Below are 13820 nucleotides of genomic sequence, written 5' to 3'. Positions count from 1 at the left end.
AATATAAGGAATTTTTAAAAAGTATTTCCTGTTGATACTGGTGAAATTTCTTCCTTATGGAAGACCAACTCCTTTTCAAGTAAATGGAATTTCTCCTTAACACCACTGGAAAGCTAGAGTAGATCCGTAAACTTATTCTTTAACCATATAAAAATATTAACTTTGTTTTTATAAGTTTACATCAGGTCTATTAGATTCTGCTTTACTGTTTGTTTTAAGATTTTGTAGTCTGTGGGATGAAACAATTTAACTCAATAGGGCATGGATTTTCAAAGGACATACCTAGTTGTGAGTCTTAATTTAAACATGGTTGTATTCTCAAGTGGTTTAATTCCATATTAATTTAGCTCCAGATTATCCAGGAGAAATACTGCATCTTTCCTAAATAGAATTCACTAGCTAGCAGAAAAATTACAGTGCAGATAATGTATTTTGAAATTTTATTCAGGAATTTTAGTTTCCTTTATTCCATGATTTATATTGAATATATAAAAAGATGCCCCAACTCAAAATATATAAAATTTTTGGTAGGCAAAACCATTCTTTTTCCCCCTCCTTAACTGTTGGGAACAGACTGTAATAAAGGGAAAAATTCAACCTGTTTTCTTTTTGTAGAACAAAGATAGCTGTTGCCGTTATATAACTTCAGGTGCACCATGAGGATAAGCAGGTTTTCCGCAAACTTTTCTGAATGTCAGTATGCAGCACCATATTGATTTTTACATGTGATGCTAACTTAGGCCTGGATTCAGTTCAGTCTGGGTCTTGAAGAGCCTGGATAGATGCCTAGTCATTCTTGGTTCTCCTTATAGTCCACAGTGACAGTGAGGACCCTCCAGAGGATAATTAGGATGTTGGGTGGGCCAGATCACCTTCTAAAAATGAGGTGTCTCTGCCATTCCGTTGTTTTTGTAGGGACCCTAAGATGAATGTACTTTTAAGTGAAATACCTTGTGTATGTGCCTGAAGGGTGAACCTGGGCACCTCTGTCACTTGCAGTCCCATAGGAATATGTCTCCTAGTAAGTGTTTGGTTGCCTGGTTATGATTTTGTTCTTTATTGTTTAATCTACATGGATGTACAACTTTTTTGATGTTTGTATTTTACCTTACGGTAGGCACATTGTCACAGGAATTTCCTTGTAGATGGTTTGTTGTGGCCTTTTCCTCTGCATGGGGGAAAGATCAAGCATTTTACCAGTGTTACGAATAAAATTTCTTATCTCTGTAATAGGCACAGGGAATGTATGACTTAGGGGAAATGGTGAGCATCTGGGCTCTCTCATGCTGAAATGATGTCTGGCTTTCATGTTGGCTTGAATGATTATTTTGAGTATTGTCCTATCTGTTGCAAAAGTGTCAGCATATTGCTTAAATGCAGAGTAAACACAACTTCAACACATACCCTACGTCTTTGTGCAGAGAGTAAGTTTAGTACAATTAGCAAAGAGGCAATTTGGTCAAAAAACCTTGTACACCTTAAACTACGGATGGCTATATTAAACATATTGCAAAAGTTAATTTTGTAACATAGAAGCAATTCTATTTGTGTGTTAAAGAAGTGTTTTGTTGGATTGTTTTTCTTAAGCTGGATGGATGGCACTCCAGTGAATTATTTGGCATGGGCACCACATGAACCTAACTTTGCGAATAATGATGAAAACTGTGTAGTTATGTATAAGAATTTAGGTGAGTTTTGTATGTTTGTTCCTGAATTTCATTATTTGTGTGTTTGTGTCACAACTTTTTTTTCTTCTGAGAGGCACCCCTTCTCCTCTTTTTTTTTGTTCTTTCACGAAATGTTATAGAAATAGACCACAGTATTATATTCAGGACTTAATACTTTTGTGCTCTTGTGTTTACCTTAAGCCTAGCATGGGGAAGCTCTGGTAGAGGTCTGTGGTTGTGATTGCTATACAACTGTTTAATATTTTTTATTAAAATTGGCCTAATGTGCCACTACAAAATTGATATTTCTAGTACCTGGTTCTAGACTGCTTTTAATATTCTGTAATTACAATGTGTATAAAGTGACATATTTATCCTAGATGCTGATATAGAATGATAATAAACTGAGAGACTCTGAGCATTTGATCTTATCTTTCAACTAAAAGCACTTTGTGTAAGAATGAGTGAAATTGATTTCCATTTAACCAGCTCTGGATGTGGTGTCATACAGTTTGCCATTTATCTTACATTCAGGATTTTGGAATGATATAAACTGTGGTTATCCAAATCCCTACATATGTGAAAGACACAACAGTTCCATTAATTCAACTGTTCCTCCAACCACATTTTCAACTCCAAGAGGATGTCATCCAACTTGGCTTTCCTTTCATAATAAGGTACCATAACAAATACAGAGCATGTTAGATGTTTGGCAAAGCACTAAATAGAAAACAAGGGAATTATTTAATAACATTGTTTCTTATTAAAGTAAAATATTATTATTTTTTGCAGAGAGCTGGTTGATGCCTGCATGCTTTTCTTTGTTTGCCCATCCACTGTTTTGCAGGAAAGGTGCTTTTTTGATGCTTCTAAGTGGCAGATGAGCATATTCAGTTGCAATTGACAAAAGTAATTCTCTAGTCATCTCTTCAAACCTTTTGATATGCATTTCCTAAAGAGTTTAGACAGAGTTCCTGATGTATTGATGCTTTGATCTTGATGTTTTTTAACCAAACCATAATGCTTTTTCGGTACTGAAAACATTCTGTCTTCCTTAACTTTACAAACGTGGTATGCTTTGTAGAGTCAAATAAATAAACAGGCAGACTAATATCAGTCATGCATAACTTACCACTGTTAGCTGACTGTCTGTAAAAAGTAAGTTTTTGTTTATTTTCTAGGGATTTCAGATTAAATCTAATATGTGCTTTGTTGAGCAAAACACTTTCTTGAGACCTTCAATTTTGTATAGAACAAGGACCAGCACAAAAAGCTCATTTTAAGCTGAATGTGGGTTTTTTTCAGATAAATGCATTATTTTACTGCCTTTTCTCCATCCTGCTTTGCTTAAAGCAGTGGTTTTCAATCTGTGAGGGGTATTGGAGTAAAGATAATATATAGAGAATTTGTTCATGTTTTAGTGTTACAAAATATTTGGATCTACAGAAGATGAACGTGTCACTTGGCATGCTGCACGAACAGCTTGCATGAATTTAGGAGGAAACCTGGCCACTATCGCTAATGAACAAGTGCAAGGTACTGTGTGTATAGTTTTGTAGCAACCAGATGAGATGACATTTAATCTTTACAGGATGGTTGTTGTATTTGTGTGAATATGGACAGGATTTGAATAATGACTGCGCATCGGATTTTTGTTCCAAAACATATAATTTTTGGAAATTTACAATGAAGTCATCACTTGAATCTACCAAATTTCAATGTTGGCTTATATATATATGTGTGTGTACATTGTCCTGACAGCCAAAGTAGTGCTTTTTCTGCTTACACATGATGCCAGCTGGACCCAGCAAGTTCCATTCCAAATGATGTAGTTTCACTAGGTGGCATTAACTTGCTGCTTGGCTTTCCTGTTTACTCAAACAGAACACCTTTAGGATCAGGACTTGCTGTCTCTGGGCAGCTTGGGGCAGAGGTTTGACTGCTCATACACCTACCCACAACCCACCGCATAGATGTGCCATTCTTTTCACTAGAGCAGCTTATTTTAATGAATCTAAGAGCTGCATCCCTGACTGGGGGAGATGAGCAGAGGGAAATTACTTCATTGCTTGAATAAGCACGGCACACATTCAAATTAAAAATTGGGGAAGATTTTGATAGATGTTAATAACACCGTCTTTTTAGAAATACTGTTTTATACTACAGTGATGAGAACAGATGTTGCACAACACATACTGTTTGTGAACTCAAAAGAGCATACTGAAAAATCAACCATGGTAAAACAAGTCTGTGTTGTAGTCTGAGCAATTAAATAGTTTAAATTTAGACTGCTGACATGAACTTAGTACTACTTATGTTTTCCACATCTGAAGGGATGAAGAATCAAACTTTCACTTTTCAGACATAGTTAAGTTTTTATCCAACATAATTTCTGCAGTACAGATTTCAGGTGGTTCATGCACAGGGCTTGAATTCTAGGTAAGAGAAATGAGCAATAAAGCTATTAGCACAAAACTATTGTTATTGCTGGCAATGTCGGCATAAAGGCTTGAGTTTCTGTTACAGTTTCTGGCAGAACAGCAAAGCTAACATTTGGCAAAGAAATCTACAGGTTTCATTTCTGGAAGTGTAAGTTGCAAGTTGCATTCATTTTAAAAGACTGAAGCAAGGTGAATGGTTGATAGAGCAGATAGATAGAAATTCATCTGTTGATGAGAAAAGTAAGCTCATAACAATGACTGTAGCGGTTGGAAAAAGCCATGATATGTTCATTTTATCACAGTGTTTGATGTATTGTGGATTAGTGGGTTGATGAATGCCAGCTGACCTAGGCTGCTCTATTTGTGAGCTAGCCATGCTAGCTAAGACACACAAGTACCTTGCTAGACTGTGCAAAGCTGTGGTAATCAATTTGCTTGTGATGAATAGTTCTGTTGAGACTCATTTTAAGCATGTCACTTAAAATGTACATTCTGCTCCCTGCTAAGACAGTGCAGGCTATTGCCCAGGTGTTCCAGGGAGAGAAGGAACACTCTCGCAGTTCTGTAACAGCACTACTTGTGCAGATGCAGTTGTAGGTGCTCAATGGTGCTGTGTGTATGATGCCATTGGGAAGTAACCACTCTGGTGAGATTATCAAAAATGTATGTGATCTACACGGCTGTATATTTCTAAGTCAATTATGGGACTAGGATTCAAAAATATCTTGAGACATTATAAAAACCAGTTCTGTCATGCTTTTGGGATTCATCCAGTACAAGTTTAGATACTTAGCTGAAGTATTTTGCCCAAAGCCACAGTTATATATCCGGTTCCCTGTTCATTAAACTCAAAAGTCACCTCCTTTTCACCTTACCTGCTTGTGTTGTCAACAATGAAGTGTTCTGTATTTCAGAAAAAATATTTAATATCACCAGTCTCAGTGAGGCCAGACATTTCAATTGTCCTTCATTAAAAGTGTTTCTCCTTTTCTTTGCCTTTTTTTACTCTAGCTTTCCTCACCTTCCACATGAAAGGTTTTGTTACTGATACGTGGATTGGATTAAATGATATAAATCATGAACTGAGGTTCCTCTGGACAGATGGAACCGGAGTTTACTTTACAAACTGGGCCAAAGGCTTCCCATCAGGACATATGGATTTATACTCATATGATGGCCAGGTAAATAGCAATCACAGATTGTTCACTGAAATTTGATTTTAGATTGCATTTATACATTTGTTGGGATTTGAGACATGTTACTGCTTGACTTATTACTTTCATATTTTTATACACGTCAAATATAAATAGAGTGAATGGTTTTGAGCCCTTAGGAAGTGCTGTATTAGCTGGTGACAGGATCTGTGGAGTGCTCATACAAAGACTGGCTTCAGATTTCAGTTGTCTGTGTCCATGAAGGCTACACTGCTTCTCTGTTCACCCCGCGTTCTCTCATAGCCTCTGGTAAAGAGGACAAATTCCTCATGGCATTTGCCCCAAAAGCACACTGAATGAGCACATCCTCCTAGTCTTCTGACCACAGTTGTGCCTGAACTTAGCAGGTTTCTTGTTGGCATGTAGCTTGCAAGGGGCACTTACAAACATTCCCCTCAAACAGCCATGTCTTACATAGAAGCAAATTCTGTCAGTCACATTTGCGGAAAGGACATGCTTCTATAAAAAGATAGCCATTCAGTTTTTACGAAAAAAAAAAAAAGAAAATCACTTCCCCTATTTCTCTGTCAGACAAACTGATCTGATAGGTCATACAATTCCTCTCTCTGATCTTATGTGTTGAGATAGTAGTGTGTTATGGAACTACAGCACATTATAGTACTGGCTCTATTTCTCTTCAGTGCCATTTTTAATGTAGAAATCTTATTTTTATGTATAATGTCCTTTTTCCTGTTTTTGAAAGTAACACCTCTGAGCTTCTTATCTCTAATGGAGGGAGAAAATTTGGGAGAATTCAGAGTTCAAAAGAGAAAGCATCTTTAAAATGTTACTTCTGGGAGGAACAATATATATTTTTGTCTTTTTATGAAAAGTAGTAGGATTTCTATAAAGTTTTCTGTGAAAACTTATAAAGTCCCTATTTTATAAATTTCAGACTTATTTTTAAGCTTACTTGACCTTAGCAAAAAATAAGTTATCATAGTTAATACAAAATACTATGCAACTGTTCAGTTTGAAAGATTTAAATCTTGATGCACTTCACTCACAAATGAAGTGTTTCTCTGTGCATCTCCTCCTGGACAGCAAAGCCAAAGAAGTAAATAGTATAAAATAAATATGGATGCTTTGTTGCACAAAACTATTTGTACACATGGAGCCTTTTGCATTCATCACTGTTTGTTTAATATGTGCTAACATAGGTTCTAGCTATCGTGTCCATGTCAGAGAAGTTGAAATGACACTGTAAGGGTGGTACTAACAGATCAATGGCTGCCTTTGGGCAGGAGCAGTTCCAATTTTGCTGTGTGTAGTATTACAGCTTGCAACAATATATTTGAAGAAATTGATATGTCAGAAATGTTGCATTGCCCATTGAGGGTCCAGGTTTTTTTCTGGGGCAAAGTTAACCCGTCTTTCCTACAATAGTTGATTTCACTTCTCTTTAAATTGTCTGTGGCTTTCCTTCTCTCCATGCTGTATGCCTAGAGATATCAGAATACCAGAATTTCTCTGGTATTGTCCACCCCAATGTTACACAAGAGAGAGCAACATTAAGAAATTTGTGAAATGCAACAAGAACAAAACCTCATCATAAAACTTATGCTGTTAAATGTAACAAGGATACAAGAGTAAAACTACAGCATTACTTGTGTCTGAAGATGTAAAAGAGGGATGAAAGTTTCATATTTGCTTCTTCTAGCTATTTGTAACTGATTTTATATCTTTTTGACTCGAGGCTGATTGTGTTGTCATGAGAAACAATCCTGTTAAAGAAGCAGGGAAGTGGGCTGATGAGAGTTGTGATAACAACAGAGGATATATATGCCAAATTAATGCAGGTACTTGTCTTTTTAGTTAAAATACAATCAAACCTTATGGTTATTTAGGGAATTGCTTGGGTGTGTGGATTTCAACAACATTTCACTTCCAATAAAGATATATCCACAAATTGTTTTTCAGGCAGGAACACAAGGGTCATATGTGTCAGAGGTCCAGTTAAGTCACTACTCTCAGCTGACCCTTCCCAGTAACTGCCATGTTGCTACCTTCCTGAGCTGGAATCTGCATCTTTGTGTTTAGTATGACCCTTGACATGATATTTGTTCCATGATTTTGTCTGTCTTTTTCTGAACACATTGGCTTTCAAAACATTTTCTGGAAAATACTGGCTTGTACATGTAGCATGAACTGTCTGGAGTGCGACTGTAACTCACCCGCACCGAACTTGAGCTAATTCACCTCCAAAAAAGGAAATTAAAAAGAAGTGAAAACCTGGGTTTAAATATCTGATTGATTTTTAAGGACTGGTCTGTTGTGGAGTTTTCCTTTTCTCTGGCAAAAAAATACCTGGAAAACAACACAGACTCTGCAAAACATTTTGTTTGATGAAAAAGTATTTTATTAAAGAGATTGTGACCTAATCTAATCCTAATTCATTTCAGTAATGATATTCTGGAGGATTACACAGAATGCTCCTTTACTCCTTGTCAGAGGTTGCTTTAAACAGCTCTCTTCGTTTCTACAGCTTTTTAATTGATTTTTATTGCTGATGCTGGCTTAAAGAATAGCGCATCTAACCCATGCTGATCAAAAGTCAGAGAATATGAAATAAAGAAAAAAGGTTTTTTGTGTAATTCTACTTGCAACCACAGTGAAATCATAATCCCCTTTTGAACAAGTATATGAGTCTTTTTTCATCTTTGATTTTACAGATGCTGAGTTTCTGCCTTCTACAAGTTCATCCCCATCCAGCATTATCCGTTATGGTAACAGTAGTTATTTGTTCATCCATACCAAAATGAAATGGGAGGATGCACGAAAAAACTGCAAACGTGATCAGTTTGACCTTTCCAGCATCTTAGATCCCTACAGTCATTCATTCCTGTGGCTAAAGATATTAAAGTATGGGGTGCCTATATGGATTGGTCTTAACAGTAATGTGGTAAGAACATCAAACTAATTGAATATGATGCTGCTTCTTTTATGGACAAATCAGGAACTGAAAAGTCTTATTATCTCTCTTTACTTTAGCTTATTAGTTTATATTTTGGTCCTAAATACTTTTATGTGCTGTCAGATTTACAGTTTTTACGACATCTCTTCCATTACTCTGAATTACTCTGATTAAATTGTATACATTACACATGCTTTTCACACTTTTTCTGTGATATTACACTCTGTGCACTTCCAAACAAGACATTTTAGGCTAACATCTTGAAATATCTTGTTGTATATATGGTGTATTTGAGATAAAATTCACATATCTTAAGATGTATAATGGAAAGCACTTATTCTAAATAACAATACTTAATTTTCAGAAATAGAATAAGGTGCTGTTGCTATGACTCTTTCAACATTTTTGAGGATAGTTAGCCAAATAATTAATTGGTTTACCTAATATAATTTTAGTTGTCTCCCCTCTCCCAGTTCTTTGATATTTTGATACTTTCCGGATGTTAAAATATACCACCCTTTCTTCTTGGCACAGGCACTTGGCACATTCACTCCATTTGGCTGAGCACATAAAAGAAATACAAATGAGTGAACACAACACACCACTTCCTAAAAACCAAAAGATTCCCCTAGCCTAATCAACAGGATGATTCACTGAGTTCACTAGCTTTGGTGGGAAATGATTAAGTTTTTAAATATACTTTAAGTTAAAGTAATCTACATTTCTTGAAATTCGGGGGGAAACAGATAGTACAAAAATTAGTCATCAGACTTTCACTTCTACAAATTATTTTAAATGAAATTTTTATTAGTCCCAAATTAACAGTTTTGTAAAGTTCAAAATTAATTCAATGTCACTTACTCTGCACTTCCTTTTGCTGAAACGCATTTGTTGCACTGCTGTATTTCTCAGTGAATAGCTGATTGTCACAACAAGTTTGAGCCATTTGTATTTGTTATTGATTTCTAAAAAAAACCTTCTAGTACAAGGTGCTGCATAGACAGACATTTGACTGATGAAGGAATGGTTAATGTTTACAGTTTAATCATTCCTGTTGATTTGTTTTGTTCTTAGACCAATGGGCGATATGAATGGATTGATAACTGGAGAATGAAGTATACTAAATGGGCTGAAGGGGAGCCAAAGCAAAAAATAGGCTGTGTCTATCTAGACATTGCTGGAGCCTGGAAGACAGGATCCTGCAATGAAAGTTACTTCTCTGTTTGCAAAAAACCTGATGGTAAGAACTTGAATCTAACCATTGTAATTACAATGATTATCTCTTTATAGTTCATTATGCTGGGTGGTCTGCTGATATATACTTAGATGCTTTTTTTTATTTCAAGAGCTAAGTAGATGAAATCATTAAAATTTACTTGGGTTGAATGGGGCTGCTTTAAAATGAGGGCCAACACATATTAAGAAAGAGCTAGTGTGACTGTGAGTAGCCATCACTTTACAATAATAATGTTAGATATATTTTGCAAGGCTTAGACTCACGTTACTCTGCTGTTTATTCTGATATTGAGTAAGCATGCAAGACCAAAACCCTCAAAAATCAAAAGGTAATGAATGTTAGGTAGTAGTCACACAGGTACGGTGTTGAAGGGGGAAGAGCTGAATGACCAAGCCATAAGGTGTCACAAGGAATGTTTACTTATAACAGCTTTCCAGGTTTTCCTTTTATAACTGAATAACAAAATACAGGTGGTATAGGAATGTTTAAGGATACTTCTTCAGGCCACCTTCTCTTATGTTTTTGACCTGAAACTCCTGTTACTATCATCTGATAACCTTCTGCATTCCGTGATATTAGGTCACAACCCATATGACCAAGTTCATATGGGCCCTAATTCAGCAAAGCAGTCAGGAGTGAAAATATGTTTGTGAGTAAAGAGTTGAGCTGAACTTAAGAATGTGTTAAAAAATAAAAGTATGCTTGAATTCTTTGCTAAATTAGATTTCTTGAGACTACAGTTGCAGTACTTTTAACAAAAATTGGATAGAGGACTTAGATTAGATTAGGACTTAGACATAGATTTAGGACTTTTTCCCATTATTGTGTTGTAGTAAACAGTATAGGCTACCAAGATTACATTTTTTTAAAGATGTGAGTGAGTTTTCCAACATTCGGTTAGAATAATCTATTCATGATAAAAGAATGTATAAGAAGCTGTTTCTTTAAATTTTGTGCTTTCTTTTTTTAAAATTTTTTTTGAACAGTTCAAGCTCCCACTGAGCCCCCTCAGCTTCCAGGAAAGTGCCCTGAATCAGAAGGACACAAGTCTTGGATCCCTTTCCGAGGTCATTGCTACTACATTGAATCTTCATCTACAAGAAACTGGGCCCAGGCATCTTTAGAATGTCTTCGACTAGGTAAGTATCCTTCTTAATCAAAGAGCACAGCCCTTATGGTACCTCCAGCAGCTGGCTGGGACTCCCCTGGTCCCTCTAATAGCCAGCTCAGCTTGTGGTCTCACCCTTGGTGATGCACACGCACACCTGGCTCACCTACTTGGTGGCTAGGCTGACTTGATATTCCCTAGTGATCACACACTCACTTGTGTACCTGCACTTGCTCCTGTTGCTGGCACCATGGACACAAGTGTCTCTGACTCATGGTCCCACTCCAGTTGCTGGTACTTAGACCCCCATACGTACACATGCATACAGAGTGAAGAGTCTTTCACCCATGAAAATATTTAGAAATAAAGTTTAATAAGAAGATAGGACTGTCTGCCCAGATCAAGCACAGGGCATGGCCAAGCAACCGTACTGACCAGCAAACTGTTTACATATGACCATTTTTATCCCCTTATCCCTCTATTTTCCCATGCTTGTTCCTCCCAAATCATCTAGGTCCATCCCTTTCCCTGCCCTGTTCTTCCCCTGAACATCTCATAATAAGTCTTGTGCAATCTTGAAATGTTCTTCTGTATCCCATCATGTCTCCCATACCCCTAGGTAACTCCCCTCAGTCTGAAAGGTACTTTGACATTGACTTGTCTTGATGGGTTTCATGCCTGGACACTAGCGCTGAGGCTGTCCTTCGACAGCCCTAGGAGGGGCCTGAGCAGGATGTCCCATCCTCTGAGTCCATAATTTGGGTTCTTCCCCTGCCATTGTGCCTCTTTGCTCTTCTGGGCATGTGGAGATTGGCCTTTGATGGGCTGATGGCTCCTGTGATGGGCCTGGGAGTAGCGAGGGAAGGGGTCCCCCATCTGCCATTGTCTATCTGTGCTCCCTTGTGGATGTGCAGTGAAGATTTTTATCACACAACCTAACAGTAACCAAACATCTGATAACATTCAACAAAAGAGGAACAATTAAAAAAACATAAAGACTGCCGTGAAAAAAGAGGAACGTTCCATGTTCTTTTATATTCTGCTGTCCCTGCTTGCACTCTGAGTTTTGTTTGCAGTTGGACTTTTTCCAATTGTATCTTACCCATAGTAGAATTCGGAACCATAGTAGAATTTATCAGTAGCTCAGCAGTGATTCAAATGACTTTTATATTTTCATTCTCTGTAATTGTGCCTTCCTTACCTGAGAAAAAATACTTTCAAAAATTCAACAGCCAAATCAAGAGAGTCAAGTGCCAAACACAGCTATTGCTCCATACCTATTGACTGGATTCCAGCCCCACACTAAAAAGAACTGAAGATGCACTTTCTCCAGTGTTTAATGCCACTCCACACAAAGTGGTGTAGCTCATTCTGTCTGCTGGCTCCATGCTGTGGCTTCTTGACTTTGCTAGAGCATCATACAGAATCAATCACTATGTCAGAATGTCTGGTGTTGTACGTGGATTACTAACAGGGTACTACACTAACTGGGCAACAGATGACCAAGATGATCTTTCTTTCTCTGATGGCTACAAAGAAAATGTAGGAAAATAAACAAGACCTGGTTAAAAAGTTACACTAAGGACTGTGCTTCAGAAAGTCAGCAAAGTCTGTGCTATACATGAGCTATAAAAAGGCTCAGAAAACATTTAATCATTAACATGCGAAGTTATATGGACTGAAGTTATACATACTTTTTACTAAAAACTTTTAATTTTGCTTAGAGTGTTTTTAGGTTTTTTTTTTAAATAGTAACACATCAGTAGAAATTTATGCTCGATACCATCTTGGCCTGTTGTATTTTACGTAGAGTTGTTGTTCAGTTATGTTGCTATTTCCCAGTGGATGAGGAAACAAACAAAATGCTCGTGCAATGTCATGGAAATGATAAGAAATACATCAGCAACAATGCCAGAGTCCTTCATAAGATATTATACAAAGTTAGTTTCTGTTTTGAACTTCAAACTCTGTTTGGAATTTGGCACAGATAATCAGTGGCAAAAATAAGACTGGCATTTGACAGGACAATGAGAATGCTTTCCACTGTGAAACTTATGTCTCTAAGAGACTTTTTTTTTTCTCTGTGTCTTCCAGGTGCCTCTTTGGTATCAGTTGAAGACTCAGCTGAAGCCAACTTTCTGGCATACACCATTGAACCACTTGAAGGGAAAACATCAACTTTTTGGACAGGAATGTACAGAAACGTGGATGGTAATGTCTTTACTTTTGACATTTTTTTGTTTGGTGAATAATTGTCACAAGCTGTTTGACTTGGGTGTTGAAAATGTCACATTATACTTCTGTAATACATAAAAAGTGAAATTAGAACAGGTAATATATTATCATCATAGGAGAAGCTGGTCAGTTGTAATCAAGCAATAACCAGTAATATATAACGGAAAGACCAGGCACAGAAAGTTCATCTTAAAGCAATAAAAGCAATGCACAACAAAGTAAGGCACAAAGGTGCATATAGCAGAGTACAGACAGGACCGTGTTGGGAGTTGAGCCAAAGTCAAATGGTTCTTCTCAAATGTGGAGGGACCCTGGATTGATATGCTTGTCATTGAGATACTCCAGTTTTTGAGCTAGACAATAATGTGGCTAACATCACCTCTAGTCTTTGGAATCACCATCCTGGAATGACTAGTCACCATCTTTAGTTACAGCAGGCCCTCAGAACAGCCTCACTTTGAAGCTGGAATTGTTTGCGTCTTTGTGTATCACAAGTTTTTCGATTTTCTGCCTCGCTGTAAAGAAGGCAGAGTAAGAGAATATAGGCAACAGGCAGCTTTAATTAAATCTTAAATTTGCTGATTATTGCTTTTTCATTAATACAGTTAGTATTCAATTAAATAGATATTTCTGTCTTTATGATAGACCTAGAAGTTATTTCAGCCTTGTTTAGACTAAAAGCTCCAGTATAACAATGTCAGAGGCAGGACTGCAGAATGGTTCAGGTGACTTGGGGTGGGGTTTTCTTGAGTTTTGGAGTGTTTTTTTTACAGCTGCTAGCTCAACCACTTCAATGACAAACCAGTTGGGGAGAAGACAAGTATTCAATTACATTACTCAAATCTGAATGAGGAAAAGGGAAAGTTTTCAGTAGAGGAGGAAAGAATTTGAAGAGAGTAATGATTTATAAGCATAACACATAAAGAAAAGGTGAGGTTTACTCGTGGTTAATTGACAAATGAAATGTTTTTTGAAGTGGTTCTAGAGCAGGTGCAGAACAATAC

General features: G+C 37.0%; 1 protein-coding gene across 1 annotated transcript in view; it reads left to right on the top strand.

Moving 5' to 3' along the window:
- LOC104069883 (macrophage mannose receptor 1-like) overlaps positions 1–13820 on the top strand; it is a 41820-nt gene that overhangs the window by 23302 nt on the left and 4698 nt on the right. The window contains exons 14-22 of the mRNA XM_009583491.1: positions 1588–1688; positions 2202–2344; positions 3089–3203; positions 5120–5289; positions 7019–7121; positions 7995–8224; positions 9311–9476; positions 10460–10612; positions 12676–12792. Coding sequence (XP_009581786.1) covers positions 1588–1688; positions 2202–2344; positions 3089–3203; positions 5120–5289; positions 7019–7121; positions 7995–8224; positions 9311–9476; positions 10460–10612; positions 12676–12792 — 1298 coding nt within the window. The remainder of the gene's footprint in view (positions 1–1587; positions 1689–2201; positions 2345–3088; positions 3204–5119; positions 5290–7018; positions 7122–7994; positions 8225–9310; positions 9477–10459; positions 10613–12675; positions 12793–13820) is intronic.

This window comes from Fulmarus glacialis, unplaced genomic scaffold (genome assembly GCF_000690835.1).
Source record: "Fulmarus glacialis isolate BGI_N327 unplaced genomic scaffold, ASM69083v1 scaffold16790, whole genome shotgun sequence".
Taxonomy (NCBI): domain Eukaryota; kingdom Metazoa; phylum Chordata; class Aves; order Procellariiformes; family Procellariidae; genus Fulmarus; species Fulmarus glacialis.
The sequence above is the reverse complement of the archived record's forward strand: the minus strand, read 5'-3'. Positions and strand labels throughout refer to the sequence as shown.